The 19,157-nt window shown below is 42.0% G+C and overlaps 1 protein-coding gene across 1 annotated transcript in view; it reads left to right on the forward strand.

Annotated features, from left to right (window-relative positions):
- DNAH8 (dynein axonemal heavy chain 8) overlaps nt 1–19,157 on the forward strand; it is a 334,964-nt gene that overhangs the window by 277,646 nt on the left and 38,161 nt on the right. The window contains exons 87-88 of the mRNA XM_033217044.1: nt 1,733–1,834; nt 7,821–7,981. Of these exons, the coding sequence (XP_033072935.1) occupies nt 1,733–1,834; nt 7,821–7,981 (263 nt within the window). The remainder of the gene's footprint in view (nt 1–1,732; nt 1,835–7,820; nt 7,982–19,157) is intronic.

The raw sequence follows: 19,157 nt of genomic DNA on the forward strand, positions 1-19,157 counted from the left end.
TGCCTCTTCAGAAGTGAAGACGGTATCTGCCAGCCCATGTGAAAGTTCTTTTCCACCTTAAGTCATTTCTTAACTGCTCAGCTTATGCCTATGAATAACAATACTTTCTAGTAATGGTCATTCATCATCATATGACACTTTGCAGTTTTCAAAGTTCTCATGTATGCAGGATCTCATTTTTATCTTCACAACTCTGTGAGATCAATAACAAAGGCATTATTATTTATTTATTACTCATTTTTCTGATGAGGTAACAGACAAGAGGGACTAAGAGACTTCCTCAAGGTCACAGAGCTAAGAACATCAACTCTGTTGTCCTTTCACACATATAAAGGGTTGGAAATGTGTTTTTTCTATAATCTTTGGCAAGTCAATGAGCCCAGGAGCCTGTTTCCTCATCTATAAAATGGCCATTGTTTCTGTGAGGAAGGAATGAGTTAGTATTTGTGAAAGCACAGTACACAGTGCCTAATAAGGGCTCATTAACTATGGCTCTCTACAGTCTGGCCCCCTCTTCCTTCCCAGAGTAGGGCAAGGTAATTAGAGATCCTGCAGCCTCAGTATGGGGATGGTAAGCCATGATGAGTTTTTACTCTAGAACCAAACCGTAATTTTTCCTTGAAATGACAAAGGGATATGAAATTAAAAGTATAGCAGTCTGATGAAAAGTTATTTTCTTTTTTTTTTGTTTTTTTTTTTTTTTTGTTTTTTTTAGAATCTTAGTAGTCACCATTGGTACTTTGAATTATTGTTTTTTTTTTTTTTTTTTTTTTTCTTTTTTATTATACTTTAAGTTCTAGGGTACATGTGCATAACGTTTATATCATGTATAACTCCCCATTGCAATCCCTCCCTCCTCCCCCCTCCCCATGATAGGCCCCAGTGTGTGATGTTCCCCTTCCCGAGTCCAAGTGATCTCATTGTTCAGTTCCCACCTATGAGTGAGAACATGCAGTGTTTGGTTTTCTCTTCTTGTGTGAAAAGTTATTTTCTATGTGTTCATATTCTATGGTCATTTATCATTTTGGTACATACAAATAATAGTTACCTTAAAATAGTTGCTTTGAAAGGCAACCAAGCTGAAAAATACAATTTTAACCAAGAAAAAGTAAACAAAAAGCAGATATCTTTATTTCTCCTAACTCAAATGTATCAAGGGTTTAAAAAAACTGCTAAATGCAATATATTCCTAGTATAAAATTGCTCTAGAAATGAATAAATATTTTGATGTAGTTTTAGCACACAGAATGAAATGCAGAGGATGGCAGAGGATTGCACTGAGAAAAAATCTTGTGGATAAATAATTTTCTTGTTCTCATAATTCCAGAAAATATATTACTAAGAAAGCATATTAAAGTGATGATTACTTGATTTTCCTCCTTTCTTCACTAAACACTACTTTTCTCCTCTGTAACAGCTTGGCATTACTACAATGAGTATTATAGGTAATTATATCCCCAGAGTGAAAAATAGTCTTTTTTCCCTATTTTAAATAATATACATACAATATACTTACCAGTGTTTAGTATTGTAGATTTTTTCTTGGTGAACAAACTGTAGTGGTTCCAGCCATGTAATAGTGAGAATTATTAATATAAGACTATGAATAATTTTAAATGTGAGTCTAGTGAGTGCTTACTTTTCCAGACCTTTCCTCTAGGGAAAGACCTGAGATGTTTATAATGATGTGTTTGGGTTGACAATGAATAATCCTTTTTTACTTTTAATAAAGGGTGTATCATGGAATACGGTTCGGTACATGATCGGAGAAGTACAATATGGAGGCAGAGTGACAGATGACTTTGACAAACGTCTACTTAATTGCTTTGCCAGAGTAAGTCAACTTAGAAAAATAAAGTTTGGAGACACATTTCACCGTATTTTCCAATTTTTTTGTTTGTAATAGGTCTGCCAAACTTAAGCATACAGCAGAGCTGCTGCAAAGAATTAGCCAAGAAACAAACACATGTGTGTGCTTACACACATGCACACACATACACACACACACAAAACAACCAGCAGTTGGGCCAGGTGCGGTGGCTCACGCCTGTAATCCCAGCACTTTGGGAGGGTGAGGCGGGCGGATCACAAGGTCAGGAGTTCTAGACCAGCCTGGCCAATATGGTGAAACCCCGCCTCTACTAAAAATATAAAAAGTAGCCGGGCATGGTGGCGAGTTCCTGTAGTCCCAGCTACTTGGGAGGCTGAGGCAGAAGAATCACTTGAACCTGGGAGGCAGAGGTTGCAGTGAACAGGGATCTCACCACTGCATTCCAGCCTGGTTACAGAGTGAGACTCCATCTCAAAAAAACAAAAACCAAAACCAACCAACAATCTGCTTGTGGTGCAGAGCAGAGCAGTGGTCAGGTCTCATTGGTCTATAACTCCTTTTCCATATAGATGAAACTGCTTGTGCCCAGGTCCTCTCCCCAATCGCCCCTCCTCCATATTCCCCATTCCTGTGCATCTGACTTGTGAGGGAAAACTGTGCCTCATTTCTGTGCCTCTTCCTCTGAGTGAGAAGTCTCATGGTGATTTCAAGCCCCAAAATAAGTGATTGGGGGATTAATCATAATTTGAGTTTTCTCATCTCTTCTATTAGGATGGACAATTGGAAATTGAGGAAGTATTCACTTTTTCTCTGTGCCAAATAGAATCCACATGTAACATGCTGATAAATATATTCTAGAGAAAATTATTTCTTAGCAATTGTGGCTTTCACATCAAGGATGAATATAATAAATAACACCTACCAGACTCAAACTCTTCTTAAAATTTTTTACATTTTAGGAATGTAATATACAACACCTAAGTGGAAAAAAAAGATGTCTTTTATGGTTATTAAATTCTTTATATTGGGACCTATACTGGTAATTCTCTACTTAAATGATTCTTTTTTTCTTGACAAAATTAAAGCCTCAACAGCAAAGCACAAGCTTTGGGAGTATTTTCGTAAGCTGGGGGTTGACTAGAAAGTGGATTTTTAGCCTTTACATGTTTTAGCAAGTTTTTCTTGAAGCTACATATGGAGAACTGTGAAAAATAGTAAGTGAGTGTTGGTGAGGATGTGCGGAGGGAGGAGCCCTGCTGCTGGGAGGTCAAATGGACACAGAACTCCTGGAAAGCAGTCCAGTAATACTTAATGAAATTAGGTATCTCAGGTAAATATATCCCAGAACATTTCTAGAAAGAGTCCACAAATGGACTCGTAGAAAAATATTCATGGCAGCATTGTGTTTGGAGCTCAAAGCAAGCATCATAGATTGGTTTTCCTAGAAACAGCGGTGGAGATTTGCATTCAAGTGCCTCCTCCCCATCCTTCCTCCAAGACATGACCTTGACTGAGGCAGCTCCCTCCTGCTAGGGCAGTTCCTGGGGAGGGACAGTGCTGTGAGCTCAAAGCATCCAACACTCCAGACAGTGGGGGGAGTGAGTACCTGCTCCTGAATGAGGATCGGTTGGCACATTGCAGCATCCACTACAAAAACCCAAGACTCCTAAGGGAATAGATAAGATGTGGTGGGTGAGCACCATGGCATACTATTGCTCACCCTGTGGGGTGCAACCTGGTGGTCATAGTCATATCAAGTGTGTGATACAACTACCTTCTGAACCAGAATCCTCCTCCTGAGTATATGCCCCAGAGAAATTCTCAGAATGTACCAAAGAGATTATTCATAGCATTGTTGGTGGTACTGGGAAGTTGAAGGCAACTTAGGTATCCATCATGGGGAAATTGTTAAGTTACCTGTTGTAGAGGCCTATGGCGGCATATAATGTAGTATTTGGAAGCAATGATCTATAAGATATCATGCATAGGTCTTACAAATAGTGTTGAGTGCAGAGCTTTAAAAAAAATAAAGGGAGATCTACAAAGGAATATATGCATAGCTCACAAGGATAAATACATGTTCTAGGACATATATCAAGTACACTTAAATAGATGCCCTCAGAGGGAAAAGGAGACAGTGAGTGGATATCTGGACAGAATGGGGAAAAATTAAAATAAAAGGGACCTAGATTCATAAAAATAATAAACTCGGGAGTGTGAGAAACTCACCTCTGTACTTGAGATTCAAAGGAGAAAAAAAAAAGATGTCTTAATAAGTATACTTTGTTAGAATAATTGTAAAAGTACCTAAAGTTGGAGTTTTAGCAGTGGAGACTAAGATGTGGTTAGCTTCAGAATATAATTCACCAAGAGTACCAGCAGAATGCTGATGGGATCAAGTGCATAGGTGAAAGAAAAGGGGGCCGGGCGCGGTGGCTCAAGCCTGTAATCCCAGCACTTTGGGAGGCCGAGACAGGCGGATCACAAGGTCAGGAGATCGAGACCATCCTGGTTAACACGGTGAAACCCCGTCTCTACTAAAAATACAAAAACTAACCGGGCGAGGTGGCGGGCGCCTGTAGTCCCAGCTACTCGGGAGGCTGAGGCAGGAGAATGGCGTAAACCCGGGAGGCGGAGCTTGCAGTGAGCTGAGATCCGGCCACTGCACTCCAGTACGGGCGACAGAGCGAGACTCCGCCTCAAAAAAAAAAAAAAAAAAGAAAAGAGGAGTCAGGGTCACCCCTAGTTTTGACTTAAGTCACTGGACACAGAATGGGGCTATTTACAGAGAAGAGGAAGAACTGCAGCAGGAATGAGTTTTATTGGCTGGGGCTGGAAATTAAGAGTTCGGTTTTGATCATATAACATTTGAGATGTCTATTAGACATCCAAATCAAGTTGTCTAAGACTGTAACTGCCATGAGGGCAGGGACTTTGTCTTATTACATCAGTGCCAAAGTCTGAGCACCGGAAACAGAGCCCAACACATGTAAGTGCTCAGTAAATATTTGTTGAATAAAATAACAAATGCCTGAATGCTGGTGAACGAGGCACCTGGATGTACAGATCTGGAGGTCATGGTGGAGCTCAGACATGGAGATAAGGATCTGGAATTCTTCAGCATGTAGATAGTGACAACGGAAAGCTGCTGTGTTGGTCCAGAGCCTCCAGGGAGATGTCTGAGCCGGGAACACAGGGAGGGGGAGGAAGCCTGCTCCACCTTCAAGAGCTCAAGCAGGGGGATTCCCCTTCCTGACCCCTTTCCTGCCTTTCTTTCTCTTCTACTTCTTCCCTGTACCCTGACATTTGGCATTTCGGGCCATAGAGGACTAGTCAGCTGACCACAACCCTCTCCTAGAAACCCAAGATTCTCTGTCCTCTGGGCCTTAGCTGTGCAGACTTCCTGATCTAAAAGCACAGGGTTCTGTATCCAGGCCCCAGCTGGTTGGCTGTTCCCAAGTTAACAGCAGCTCCCTCCTCACCTGAGTTATGTTACTCCCTTCTATCATCTGATTCTGGTTTCTCTGGACTCCATTCTCAGCAATTAGTGCCTGAAGTCAAAAGTTCATCCTACTATTTTCCCATTCATTTGCCCCTGAGTAGCTTCTGTGGGCTCATTCCCTCCCCCTCTCTCAGGACTTCCCTAAGAGTAGCACAACCTTCAGTGGCTTCAATTCTCTGACTCTTGGACACCCCACTTCCTTATCCTACTGAATCTTCCCTTTGCCCTACATCCTCTCCAACTTCCTGTCTTGTTGCTTTCCCTCATTCATTTCTGTCTAGCTTGGACCTGTTGCAGATGGTCATCAATAACCAGAGGTGAGTTTAGGTCTCTGACCCTAAGGGCATGAGCTTACCACATGAACCTGGGAGCAGCAACCCTCTTGAGAAAGGCTGCACAAAAGCCCCACAGCCCCCACACCCTGCCTTCACCTGTTTGATCTCATCCTCAGCCCCAGGCTTGCCTTCTGACCAGCTACCTGCCTGCACTGCCTCCACTTTACCCCAACTATGTCATCCAGAGTTGCCCGTGAGAGAAGCAGTTCCACTGTAAACTCATGCCTGCATATGGCATCCCCTGTCCCTCTGACTTTCAATCTCAGGCTTTTCTTTGAACCTTGTTTTCTCGGTTCTCAGCATCTTACAGAGTCTCTCTGCTAAAACCAATTGCAGAACTGTATTGGGTGTTCGTGGGGGATGACTACTCACATAGTAGCTCCATGTAGATTTCATATTTCATATTTTGACTTTGCCCCAAAATAGCCTCCAAATTTGGTGAAACTCAGCTATTCGTGTGTGTATAAAGTGCTGGGAAAACAGGAATAAACTTCATTTTGCTCTTACACATACATGTCATCTGGCAACACAGAATTTAGTGTGGTTATTTGTTATCTGTGTGCTGAGGACCCATGGCCTTTGCCCCCTTAGGGTGTCTTCCTGCCACTTAAGTCATCTACATAGTGAAAAATCTAATATTTCCAAGTAATGACCATGCCCATAACACTGTTCTCTTTAATAACTTTCAACTGCTCTCCATTTCTTAAATTAATCACCAGTCCTCACCCTGACATCAACAGTTATCCATGGTAGACCTCACCTCACCCTTCCTGTCCTATCTCTTATGACTACATTGTGTTCACCCTATATTCCATTATTCCCTTAACTTGCTTCTCATTTTTGCATCAGTTGTTCTATACCTTTGCTTATGTGACCTCCCCATTCCAAGTTCTCCGGTCAAAATCCTCTCCCTCAAGGCTTATCTCCAAAAATCACCTCCTTGAGAAGACCTCAGCTGACATTCACCTGGATGTTCTTTGTTCCTGCTTTAAACCTCCTTAGTACTTTGTTTATTTTTATTTCCTTCTGACTCTTGCCTTAGTGCACTTTGTATTGTGGTTATTAAGTAATTGGCTCATCCATCCACTGGGTCACAAGCTCCTTGAAAGAAAGGACTGTGTGTCTCTTCTCTTTCATTCTGTTCTGGTTCTAAACTCAGCCTGCTCATGCATAGGAGTTGAATAGGATAAAACAGAGAGAGAATCAGTACACAGGGTATTTCAGAGCAATCACTGGATCTAAAAAGAGCTGGAGGAAGGAGATGGAGGGAAGGTACTAGAGAACCTGTGACCAACCAGAGTAAGGCGCCGTCCCTCTTTCCCGTCAAGTGCTCTGAGTAATTCAGATGTCGTGCCTGCATTTCCACTCTTCCTGTCTTCCCATTATTTCCTTCCCCACTGGGAAAATTGCTCTGGGAGACGTAAGTCATTGCCTCAAATCTGGTTCATAGGCATTTAGCATCAGTTTTTTTTCCCTTTCTGAGAATAAGTCTATTCACACCAAGCATATATTTGTTCTCTCACTGTTTTGTTAAAGATAATTCATATGGAATAAGAAAGGGATGTCTTAAGGCAAACAGCAAGGCAGCTGAATACATTTACTTCTTGTGGACAGGGACATAATTAGCAAATGAAGCTCTTCAGCGCAAGGTGGGAGGGGATAGTTTGCATGGAGCCCTCCTGGCCATGTGCTGGGGCTCAGTGCTATGTGAGTGAAACTGCGCACAAGGACATCCTCCTGGTATGAGCCCCACTTTGGGGAGAAGTGGGGTGATGAAAATGCCCAGATATTCTCTTGCGTGTGGGGGTATGGCCTCACAGACTTTGCGGTATGTTCCTACTGCTAAAGTGGAATTGAGAGTTGTCAAATGACTCAATTAGAGAATGAGTTTGTAGAGTTGCTCTCTGGTCCTTACTCTTAGTGAATATCCTCTTTGGTGTTAAACGGAGGCCAGGTCAAATTGTGTTCTGGCCTCTCTCTTTTCTCCATATATGTGCTAATTATTCTATCAGTAGTATTGTTAAGACACTCTCAAAATCAGTATTAAAAACTCTATTAAAATGGAAATAAGGTGGCCCCTCTCTCCTTTCTTGTAGCAGTTTTCATTTAGATGCTCATCAATTTTATTTCTTTTGTTATCTCTCACATACAGGTCTGGTTCAGTGAGAAGATGTTTGAACCGTCTTTCTGCTTTTATACTGGATATAAAATCCCCTTGTGCAAAACCTTAGACCAGTATTTTGAATACATCCAGTCACTGCCATCCCTAGATAACCCTGAAGTCTTTGGGCTTCACCCTAATGCTGATATCACGTAAGTCGCTGGCATTTTTTAATTTGAAGGGGTCATTTGTAACTCAGCCTGGCAAAGATGGTGCATTTCATTTTCTCTCCTAATCTCTCTCCTTTCCCCCTTTTTTTATTTTACTTTGAAAAATAGTGTCGCTTCCTGTCTCCCAATTACAACTTTGTCATATCTTGGCCTGCTCTCCTCTCACTAAATCCTGATGCTCCAGTGTTTATGACAACGTTAAGCTCTAATTTATGCATTGATTATTTCTCCTCTGTCATGTCATAAAACCAGTTGGTGTTAGTGGTAGCGGTGTTCCCCACCGACAGGAGAGTGGTCTGCCAGCTCCTCATCTCTTTCTTCAAAAATTCATTAAGAATATAATGCTCGTAAATAGAATCTAAAAAGCCAGGCGAGAACAGATGGGAGGGTGAAGAATCATATTTCTGCCTGGTCCTCTCTCTCATGCCCCCCTCCCCCACTCGCTCATCTGCATCCTTTTGTCATGCTCTGCCTGTGGTGGGTGCAGTGCAGTGAGCACTTGAGCACCCGACACAGATGCACAGCCCCGGAAGGAAAGAATGGAGGGGTTAGCTCTGCGTGAGTTCCCTGCTTCACTCATCAACTAGGGAAGAAATGCTTCCCAATCCCAAGCTCCTTGGGATGAGGTGTCATCCCTTCTCTCTTTAGAGTTCCCTACCAAACCTAAGCACCAGAACCGGAATCCTTTGGAACGGACCGCATGCCCTCTGCGGCCCCCTGATGAAAAGCCGCAAGGTTTACATTCAGGAAAATGGTTTCAGGAAATGGGAGAAACCAGGACTCCTCTGACAGATCTAAGCTGAGAATGCCCTAAGAGTGGGGCATTCCTCTCTCCTAGTCCCTGGCATACTGTTGTGATTTTAATAATTCTCTGGGTTTGGACATGGACATTTCCCTGGCCTTGCCAGATGTCCCAGGAGTCCTAGTTTGCTGCCAATTTCCTTGTCTTCCCACCTCTGACCCTGCCTCCTAGCTCCCTGTATGAGGATGCACTTTTGGCCTCTTTACATCCGCATTGATTCCACCTTTTCCATATCCTCTCATCTTGCCCAGGCTGCTTTTCATCTTCAAAGATGGAGACATGATTGAAAATACCTACAAATGCCAATGCTCTGTTCCACCCCCATGATGGACCCACGAAGGCTCGTTGGTGGCAGCTCTTGCTGTTATTTAAGGAGGCTTTCATAAGTTATTTGGGGATGGGAAAGAAGTGAAGAAATAAAAAGGATTCCTCAGGGATCGGGTTGACAATCAACTCTTACATTTTATGAAAGAGGGAGCATAGGAAAGTTGTTTTGCTTTAGCTGAGACTTTAAAAATGTGAGTCAGACCATGTCAACCCTCCGCTCAGAATCCTCCCAGGGTTCCCGTGACACTCTGAGTCAAGGTCAAAGACCGACAGTGACCTACATACAGATGACCTACAAAGCCACATAGTGCCACTGCCCTCTACCTCCCCACCCTGACCATTTCAGTCCTCTCCCACCTTCGTGCCCACTCAGCTTCTGTTACTCAGGCCAGACAGCTTCCTGTTACTCAGACAGGCCAGACAGTACCTGCCACAGGATACTTGTACTTCCAGGAACCTCCCTGCTCTTAGATATCACAGTGGATCACCCTTTTACCTCTTCCAGTCTTTGCTTAGATGTAGCCTTTTCAATGATGCCCTCCCTGGCTGTGCTATTTAAAGATTGCAACCCACTCCGCAAGCCCTGCCCAAGACCTTGTCTGCCTGGCCTGCTCTTCTCTATAGTTTGTATCACCCACTGACATACTCTACATTTTTTTTTTTTTGAAACGGCGTTTCACTCTTGTTGCCCAGGCTGGAGTGCAATGGCACAATCTTGGCTCACCACAACCTCTGCCTCCCAGGTTCAAGCGATTCTCCTGCCTCAGCCTCCCAAGTAGCTGGGGTTACAGGCATGCGCCACCACGCCTGGCTAATTTTTATATATTTTTAGTAGAAACAGGGTTTCTCCATATTGGTCAGGCTGGTCTCGAACTCCCAGCCTCAGGTGAGTCCACCCATCTTGGCCTCCCAAAGTGTTGGGATTACAGGCATGAGCTACCATGCCCGGCCTCGTACTCTACACTTTAGTTACTGATTTGTTCTTGTCCAACAACCACCAGGAAACCGTAAGTTCCTCTACACCTGAAACTTTTGTGTTTTCACTGCTGCATCCCTTGTGCTATAGCAGTGCCTGGTGCTCAGAAAGTATTTATTGACTGATCAGTGCTGCTAAATTCTTCTAGAGTGTGAAAGAGGTGGTCAATGAGGAGATTCCATAGAAAGATCCTACGAGTTCACGTGAGTGGGCAGAGAAACCACTGATAAGTCTTTTTTTTTTTTTTTTGAGACGGAGTCTCGCTCTGTCACCCGGGCTGGAGTACAGTTGCCGGATCTCAGCTCACTGCAAGCCCTGCCTCCTGGGTTTACCCCATTCTCCTGCCTCAGCCTCCCCGGTAGCTGGGACTACAGGCGCCCGCCATGTCGCCCGGCTAGTTTTTTGTATTTTTTTTAGTAGAGATGGGGTTTCACCGTGTTAGCCAGAATGGTCTTGATCTCCTGACCTTGTGATCCGCCCGTCTCGGCCTCCCAAAGTGCTGGGATTACAGGCTTGAGCCACCGCGCCCGGACAACCACTGATAAGTCTTAATGCGCTTGCCAATTTGTGACCGAAAATGTTCTCGTATGAGAGCTCTGAACTTTAATTCCATCCTTGACAAGAGACTGGGGAGTCATGAGGCCGGTTCCTGGATAATCCACAGGATTCTAACAAGATGAAACCATCTCATCCTCAGCCAGGGTGATGGTGCGCCTAGGCCTTGTTCACCACAGCCTGTTTCACTCACCAGCTCTCAAGAAAGATGAACCAGGGCTAGAAAAGGTCCAGAGAAGTACAACTGAAATGTGAAAGCGATTGGAGACAAAGACAAACTATTTTTCCCTTGACTTTTTATTTGGGATGATTACAAACTCTCAGAAAAGTTGCCATACGGTAAACATTCATACGTTCCATTGAGATCCAACAATTGTTAACGTTTTGATCCATTTGCTTTTTCTCCTTCTATATTTGTATCTCTGTATGTTTATATATCTACAGCTATATCTGTATATAATCATGTATATTTCTCTGTGTGTCTGTGCTTTTATGCCCTCTCAGTGGATAGAGCTAGGAAGCATGTATTTTTTAAAACATCATGAGTTAATACAAATAACTCTAATTCCAGCTGTATACCTCAGGATTGTTCTTTGTCTTCCCCTATCCCATATTGATATCTCCTTTCTCCCACTGTAAAAACTCTGGTTCCCAGCAACTTCAATATGTGTATTTATTTACTTGCAATTACTATGCCAGTACCACTACCAGCAACAAACCTTTTCAGTAGAGGTCAAGATTTCTTTGCAGTTCTTTTTGTCCTTAGGGTATATTCCACTAAGTGTACAGAGTATTGTGTTCAAAAGTCACTTGGATTAATGATTTTTTTTCTGTGTTGTTATGCTATCAATTGATATATAGTTGTGTTTGTTTGTTTCTGTTTGTATTACGTATAAGGGTTTCCCCCCAAATATGCTATTGTTTTGAATATGTAAAATATGAACATGGTTCAAAAGTTACAACCTGACAGTAAGTTGTTCTTAGAGAAGTCTCAGACCCTTTCAACCCATTTCCCTCTTATTTTATGGGTAACCAAACACAGTTTCTGGTTTATCTTCCCTGTGTTTCTTTTTGCATGTACACATACATATATACATATTGTTATTACCCTTTCTTTCTTATACAAAGTTGCCATGCTATATCTATTGTATTGTGTCTTACTTTTTTCACTTAACGATGTATCCTGTAAATCACTTCCTATCAGGTCATAGATATCTTCCCTATTATTTTTTGACAGCTGCAGGCTACTTCATTGTTTATATGGATCATAGTTTGTTCAACCATTTGCCTATAGATGGGCATTTAGGTTGCTTCCAATATTTTGCTATCTCAAATAATTCTTCCATTAATAACATTATGCTTATGGACTCTCATATTATTGGAGATGTATTTTCAGGGTAAATTGTTGTGGGTGGGATGGCTAGATCAAGATTTAGTAAATATTGTCAAATTCCCTTACATAGGGTTATACTGTTTTGTACGTTTACTTGCAGTCTGTGAGAGTGCCCTTTTCTTCAGAATGTCATCAGCAGAGCACTGGTGAGGCATCTGAATCTTCACCAGTATGACTGTGAAAAATGTTATCTCATCATAGTTTTAGTTCACTTCTCTTATTTTGAGTGAAACTGAGAAAATTTTCATATACTTAAGGCTATTTGTATATAGACTGTCTATTCCTTTCCAATGGAGTTTTTATTCTTTTTATTTAATTTTAGGATTTATTTATATGTTAAGGTAACAACCCTTTGTTTGTGATATGGATTGCAAATAGTTTTCTCAGTTTATTTAGCTTTGCTTGTGATTTTCCCCCCATTGATCAGGTAGAAGTGTTATTGCTGTTTTTTTTTTATACTTTAAGTTCTAGGGTACATGTGCATAACGTGCAGGTTTGTTACATATGTATACTTATGCCATGTTGGTGTGCTGCACCCATCAACTCGTCAGCACCCATCAATTCATCATTTATATCATGTATAACTCCCCAATGCAATCCCTCCCTCCTCCCCTCTCCCGATGATAGGTCCCAGTATGTGATGTTCCCCTTCCCGAGTCCAAGTGATCTCATTGTTCAGTTCCCACCTATGAGTGAGAACATGCGGTGTTTGGTTTTCTGTTCTTGTGATAGTTTGCTAAGAATGATGGTTTCCAGCTGCATCCATGTCCCTACAAAGGACGCAAACTCATCCTTTTTGATGGCTGCATAGTATTCCATGGTGTATATGTGCCACATTTTCTTAATCCAGTCTGTCACAGATGGACATTTGGGTTGATTCCAAGTCTTTGCTATTGTGAATAGTGCCGCAATGAACATACGTGTGCATGTGTCTTTGTAGTAGAATAATTTATGATCCTTTGGGTATATACCCAGTAGTGGGATGGCTGGGTCATATGGTACATCTAGTTCTAGATCCTTGAGGAATCGCCATACTGTTTTCCATAATGGTTGAACTAGTTTACAATCCCACCAACAGTGTAAAAGTGTTCCTATTTCTCCACATCCTCTCCAACACCTGTTGTTTCCTGACTTCTTAATGATTGCCATTCTAACTGGTGTGAGATGGTATCTCATTGTGGTTTTGATTTGCATTTCTCTGATGGCGAGTGATGATGAGCATTTTTTCATGTGTCTGTGGCTGTATGAATGTCTTCTTTTGAGAAATGTCTGTTCATATCCTTTCCCCACTTTTTGATGGGGTTGTTTGTTTTTTTCTTGTATATTTGTTTGAGTTCTTTGTAGATTCTGGATATTAGCCCTTTGTCAGATGAGTAGGTTGCAAAAATTTTCTCCCGGGGGGCGGAGCAAGATGGCCGAATAGGAACAGCTCCAGTCTCCAACTCCCAGCGCGAGCGACACAGAAGACCGGTGATTTCTGCATTTTCAACTGAGACTCCACCTCTGGGGAGAGCGCACAGCTGAAGTCCAATAGGGGAAGCAGCGGGGGCCGGTGCAGATGCGAACGACTCTGTCTGACAGCTTTGGGGAGAGCCGTGGATCTCCCAACGCGGAGGATGAGATCTGAGAACGGACACACTGCCTGCTCAGGTGGATCCCTGACCCCTGAGTAGCCTAGCTGGGAGACATCCCCTACTAGGGGCAGTCTGACACCCCACACCTCACAGGGTGGAGTCACCCCTGAGAGGAAACTTCCAAAGGGAGAATCAGACAGGTACACTCGCTGTTCAGCAATATTCTATCTTCGGCAACCTCTGCTGCTGATACCCAGGCAAACAGGGTCTGGAGTGGACCTCAAGCAATCTCCAACAGACCAACAGACAGTCCTTCTGACTGTCAGACGGAAAACTATCAAACAGGAAAGACACCTACCAAAACCCCATCAGTACGTCACCATCATCAAAGACCAGAGACAGGTAAAACCACAAAGATGGGGAAGAAGCAGGGCAGAAAAGCTGGAAATTCAAAAAATAAGAGCGCATCTCCCCCTGCAAAGGAGCGCAGCCCATCGCCAGCAACGGATCAAAGCTGGTCAGAGAATGACTTTGACGAGATGAGAGAAGAAGGCTTCAGTCCATCAAACTTCTCAGAGCTAAAGGAGGAATTACGTACCCAGCGCAAAGAAACTAAAAATCTTGAAAAAAGAGTGGAAGAATTGACAGCTAGACTAATTAATGCAGAGAAGATCATAAACGAAATGACAGAGATGAAAACCATGACACGAGAAATACGTGACAAATGCACAAGCTTCAGTAACCGACTCGATCAACTGGAAGAAAGAGTATCAGCGATTGAGGATCAAATGAATGAAATGAAGCGAGAAGAGAAACCAAAAGAAAAAAGAAGAAAAAGAAATGAACAAAGCCTGCAAGAAGTATGGGATTATGTAAAAAGACCAAATCTACGTCTGATTGGGGGCCTGCCTGAAAGTGAGGGGGAAAATGGAACCAAGTTGGAAAACACTCTTCAGGATATCATCCAGGAGAACTTCCCCAACCTAGTAGGGCAGGCCAACATTCAAATTCAGGAAATACAGAGAACGCCACAAAGATACTCCTCCAGAAGAGCAACTCCAAGACACATAATCGCCAGATTCACCAAAGTTGAAATGAAGGAAAAAATCTTAAGGGCAGCAGAGAGAAAGGTCGGGTTACCCACAAAGGGAAGCCCATCAGACTAACAGCAGATCTCTCGGCAGAAACTCTACAAGCCAGAAGAGAGGGGGGCCAATATTCAACGTTCTTAAAGAAAAGAATTTTCAACCCAGAATTTCATATCCAGCCAAACTAAGTTTCATCAGTGAAGGAGAAATAAAATCCTTTACAGATAAGCAAATGCTTAGAGATTTTGTCACCACCAGGCCTGCCTTACAAGAGACCCTGAAGGAAGCCCTAAACATGGAAAGGAACAACCGGTACCAGCCATTGCAAAAACATGCCAAAATGTAAAGACCATCGAGGCTAGGAAGAAACTGCATCAAAACGAGCAAAATAACCAGTTAATATCATAATGACAGGATCAAGTTCACACATAACAATATTAACCTTAAATGTCAATGGACTAAATGCTCCAATTAAAAGACACAGACTGGCAAACTGGATAAAGAGTCAAGACCCATCAGTCTGCTGTATTCAGGAGACCCATCTCACATGCAGAGACATACATAGGCTCAAAATAAAGGGGTGGAGGAAGATCTACCAAGGAAATGGAGAACAAAAAAAAGCAGGGGTTGCAATCCTAGTCTCTGATAAAACAGACTTTAAACCATCAAAGATCAAAAGAGACAAAGAAGGCCATTACATAATGGTAAAGGGATCAATTCAACAGGAAGAGCTAACTCTCCTAAATATATATGCACCCAATACAGGAGCACCCAGATTCATAAAGCAAGTCCTTAGAGACCTACAAAGAGACTTAGACTCCCATACAATAATAATGGGAGACTTCAACACTCCACTGTCAACATTAGACAGATCAACGAGACAGAAAGTTAACAAGGATATCCAGGAATTGAACTCATCTCTGCACCAAGCGGACCTAATAGACATCTATAGAACTCTCCACCCCAAATCAACAGAATATACATTCTTCTCAGCACCACATCGCACTTATTCCAAAATTGACCACATAATTGGAAGTAAAGCACTCCTCAGCAAATGTCAAAGAACAGAAATTATAACAAACTGTCTCTCAGACCACAGTGCAATCAAACTAGAACTCAGGACTAAGAAACTCAATCCAAACCGCTCAACTACATGGAAACTGAACAACCTGCTCCTGAATGACTACTGGGTACAACGAAAGGAAAGCAGAAATAAAGATGTTCTTTGAAACCAATGAGAACAAAGATACAACATACCAGAATCTCTGGGACACATTTAAAGCAGTGTGTAGAGGAAATTTATAGCACTAAATGCCCACAAGAGAAAGCAGGAAAGATCTAAAATTGACAGTCTAACATCACAATTAAAAGAACTAGAGAGGCAAGAGCAAACACATTCAAAAGCTAGCAGAAGGCAAGAAATAACTAAGATCAGAGCAGAACTGAAGGAGATAGAGACACAAAAAACCCTCAAAAAATCAATGAATCCAGGAGTTGGTTTTTTGAAAAGATCAACAAAATTGACAGACCGCTAGCAAGACTAATAAAGAAGAAAAGAGAGAGGAATCAAATAGACGCAATAAAAAATGATAAAGGGGATATCACCACTGACCCCACAGAAATACAAACAACCATCAGAGAATACTATAAGCGCCTCTGCGCAAATCAAGTAGATAATCTAGAAGAAATGGATAATTTCCTGGACACTTACACTCTCCCAAGACTAAACCAGGAAGAAGTTGAATCCCTGAATAGACCAATAGCAGGCTCTGAAATTGAGACAACAATTAATAGCCTACCCACCAAAAAAAGTCCAGGACCAGATGGATTCACAGCTGAATTCTACCAGAGGTACAAGGAGGAGCTGGTACCAGTCCTTCTGAAACTATTCCAATCAATAGAAAAAGAGGGAATCCTCCCTAACTCATTTTATGAGGCCAACATCATCCTGATACCAAAGCCTGGCAGAGACACAACAAAAAAGAGAATTTTAGACCAATATCCCTGATGAACATTGATGCAAAAATTCTCAATAAAATACTGGCAAACCGGATTCAGCAGCACATCAAAAAGCTTATCCACCATGATCAAGTGGGCTTCATCCCTGGGATGCAAGGCTGGTTCAACATTCGCAAATCAATAAACGTAATCCAGCATATAAACAGAACCAAAGACAAGAACCACATGATTATCTCAATAGATGCAGAAAAGGCTTTTGACAAAATTCAACAGCCCTTTATGCTAAAAACGCTCAATAAATTCGGTATTGATGGAACGTACCTCAAAATAATAAGAGCTATTTATGACAAACCACAGCTAATATCATACTGAATGGGCAAAAACTGGAAAAATTCCCTTTGAAAACTGGCACAAGACAGGGACCCTCTCTCACCACTCCTATTCAACATCGTGTTGGAAGTTCTGGCTAGGGCAATCAGGCAAGAGAAAGAAATCAAGGGTATCCAGTTAGGAAAAGAAGAAGTCAAATTGTCCCTGTTTGCAGATAACATGATTGTATATTTAGAAAACCCCATCGTCTCAGCCCAAAATCTCCTTAAGCTGATAAGCAACTTCAGCAAAGTCTCAGGATACAAAATTAATGTCCAAAAATCACAAGCATTCTTATACACCAGTAACAGACAAGCAGAGAGCCAAATCAGAAATGAACTTCCATTCACAATTGCTTCAAAGAGAATAAAATACCTAGGAATCCAGCTTACAAGGGATGTGAAGGACCTCTTCAAGGAGAACTACAAACCACTGCTCAGTGAAATCAAAGAGGACACAAACAAATGGAAGAATATACCATGCTCATGGATAGGAAGAATCAATATCGTGAAAATGGCCATACTGCCCAAGGTTATTTATAGATTCAATGCCATCCCCATCAAGCTACCAATGACTTTCTTCACAGAACTGGAAAAAACAGCTTTAAAGTTCATATGGAACCAAAAAAGAGCCCACATTGCCAAGACAATCCTAAGTCAAAAGGACAAAGCTGGAGGCGTCACGCTACCTGACTTCAAACTATACTACAAGGCTACAGTAACCAAAACAGCATGGAACTGGTACCACAACAGAGATATAGACCAATGGAACAGAACAGAGTCCTCAGAAATAATACCACACACCTACAGCCATCTGATCTTTGACAAACCTGAGAGAAACAAGAAATGGGGAAAGGATTCCCTATTTAATAAATGGTGCTGGGAAAATTGGCTAGCCATAAGTAGAAAGCTGAAACTAGATCCTTTCCTTACCCCTTATACGAAGATTAATTCAAGATGGATTAGAGACTTAAATGTTAGACCTAATACCATAAACACCCTAGAAGAAAATCTAGGTAGTACCATTCAGGACATAGGCATGGGCAAGGACTTCATGTCTAAAACACCAAAAGCAACGGCAGCAAAAGCCAAAATTGACAAATGGGATCTCATTAAACTAAAGAGCTTTTGCACAGTAAAAGAAACTACCATCAGAGTGAACAGGCAACCTATAGAATGGGAGAAAATTTTTGCAACCTACTCATCTGACAAAGGGCTAATATCCAGAATCTACAAAGAACTCAAACAAATATACAAGAAAAAAAAAAACAATCCCATCAAAAAGTGGGGAAAGGATATGAACAGACATTTCTCAAAAGAAGACATTCATACAGCCAACAGACACATGAAAAAATGCTCATCATCACTCGCCATCAGAGAAATGCAAATCAAAACCACAATGAGATACCATCTCACACCAGTTAGAATGGCAATCATTAAGAAGTCAGGAAACAACAGGTGTTGGAGAGGATGTGGAGAAATAGGAACACTTTTACACTGTTGGTGGGATTGTAAACTAGTTCAACCATTATGGAAAACAGTATGGCGATTCCTCAAGGATCTAGAACTAGATGTACCATATGACCCAGCCATCCCACTACTGGGTATATACCCAAAGGATTATAAATTACTCTACTACAAAGACACATGCACACGTTTGTTTATTGCGGCACTATTCACAATAGCAAAGACTTGGAATCAACCCAATGTCCATCTGTGACAGACTGGATTAAGAAAATGTGGCACATATACACCATGGAATACTATGCAGCCATCAAAAAGGATGAGTTTGCGTCCTTTGTAGGGACATGGATGCAGCTGGAAACCATCATTCTTAGCAAACTATCACAAGAAGAGAAAACCAAACACCGCATGTTCTCACTCATAGGTGGGAACTGAACAATGAGATCACTTGGACTCGGGAAGGGGAACATCACACACTGGGGCCTATCATGGGGAGGGGGGAGAGGGAGGGATTGCATTGGGGAGTTATACATGATATAAATGATGAATTGATGGGTGCTGACGAGTTGATGGGTGCAGCACACCAACATGGCATAAGTATACATATGTAACAAACCTGCACGTTATGCACATGTACCCTAGAACTTAAAGT

The sequence above is a fragment of the Trachypithecus francoisi genome, unplaced genomic scaffold (genome assembly GCF_009764315.1).
Source record: "Trachypithecus francoisi isolate TF-2019V2 unplaced genomic scaffold, Tfra_2.0 Lachesis_group10, whole genome shotgun sequence".
NCBI classification, from domain to species: domain Eukaryota; kingdom Metazoa; phylum Chordata; class Mammalia; order Primates; family Cercopithecidae; genus Trachypithecus; species Trachypithecus francoisi.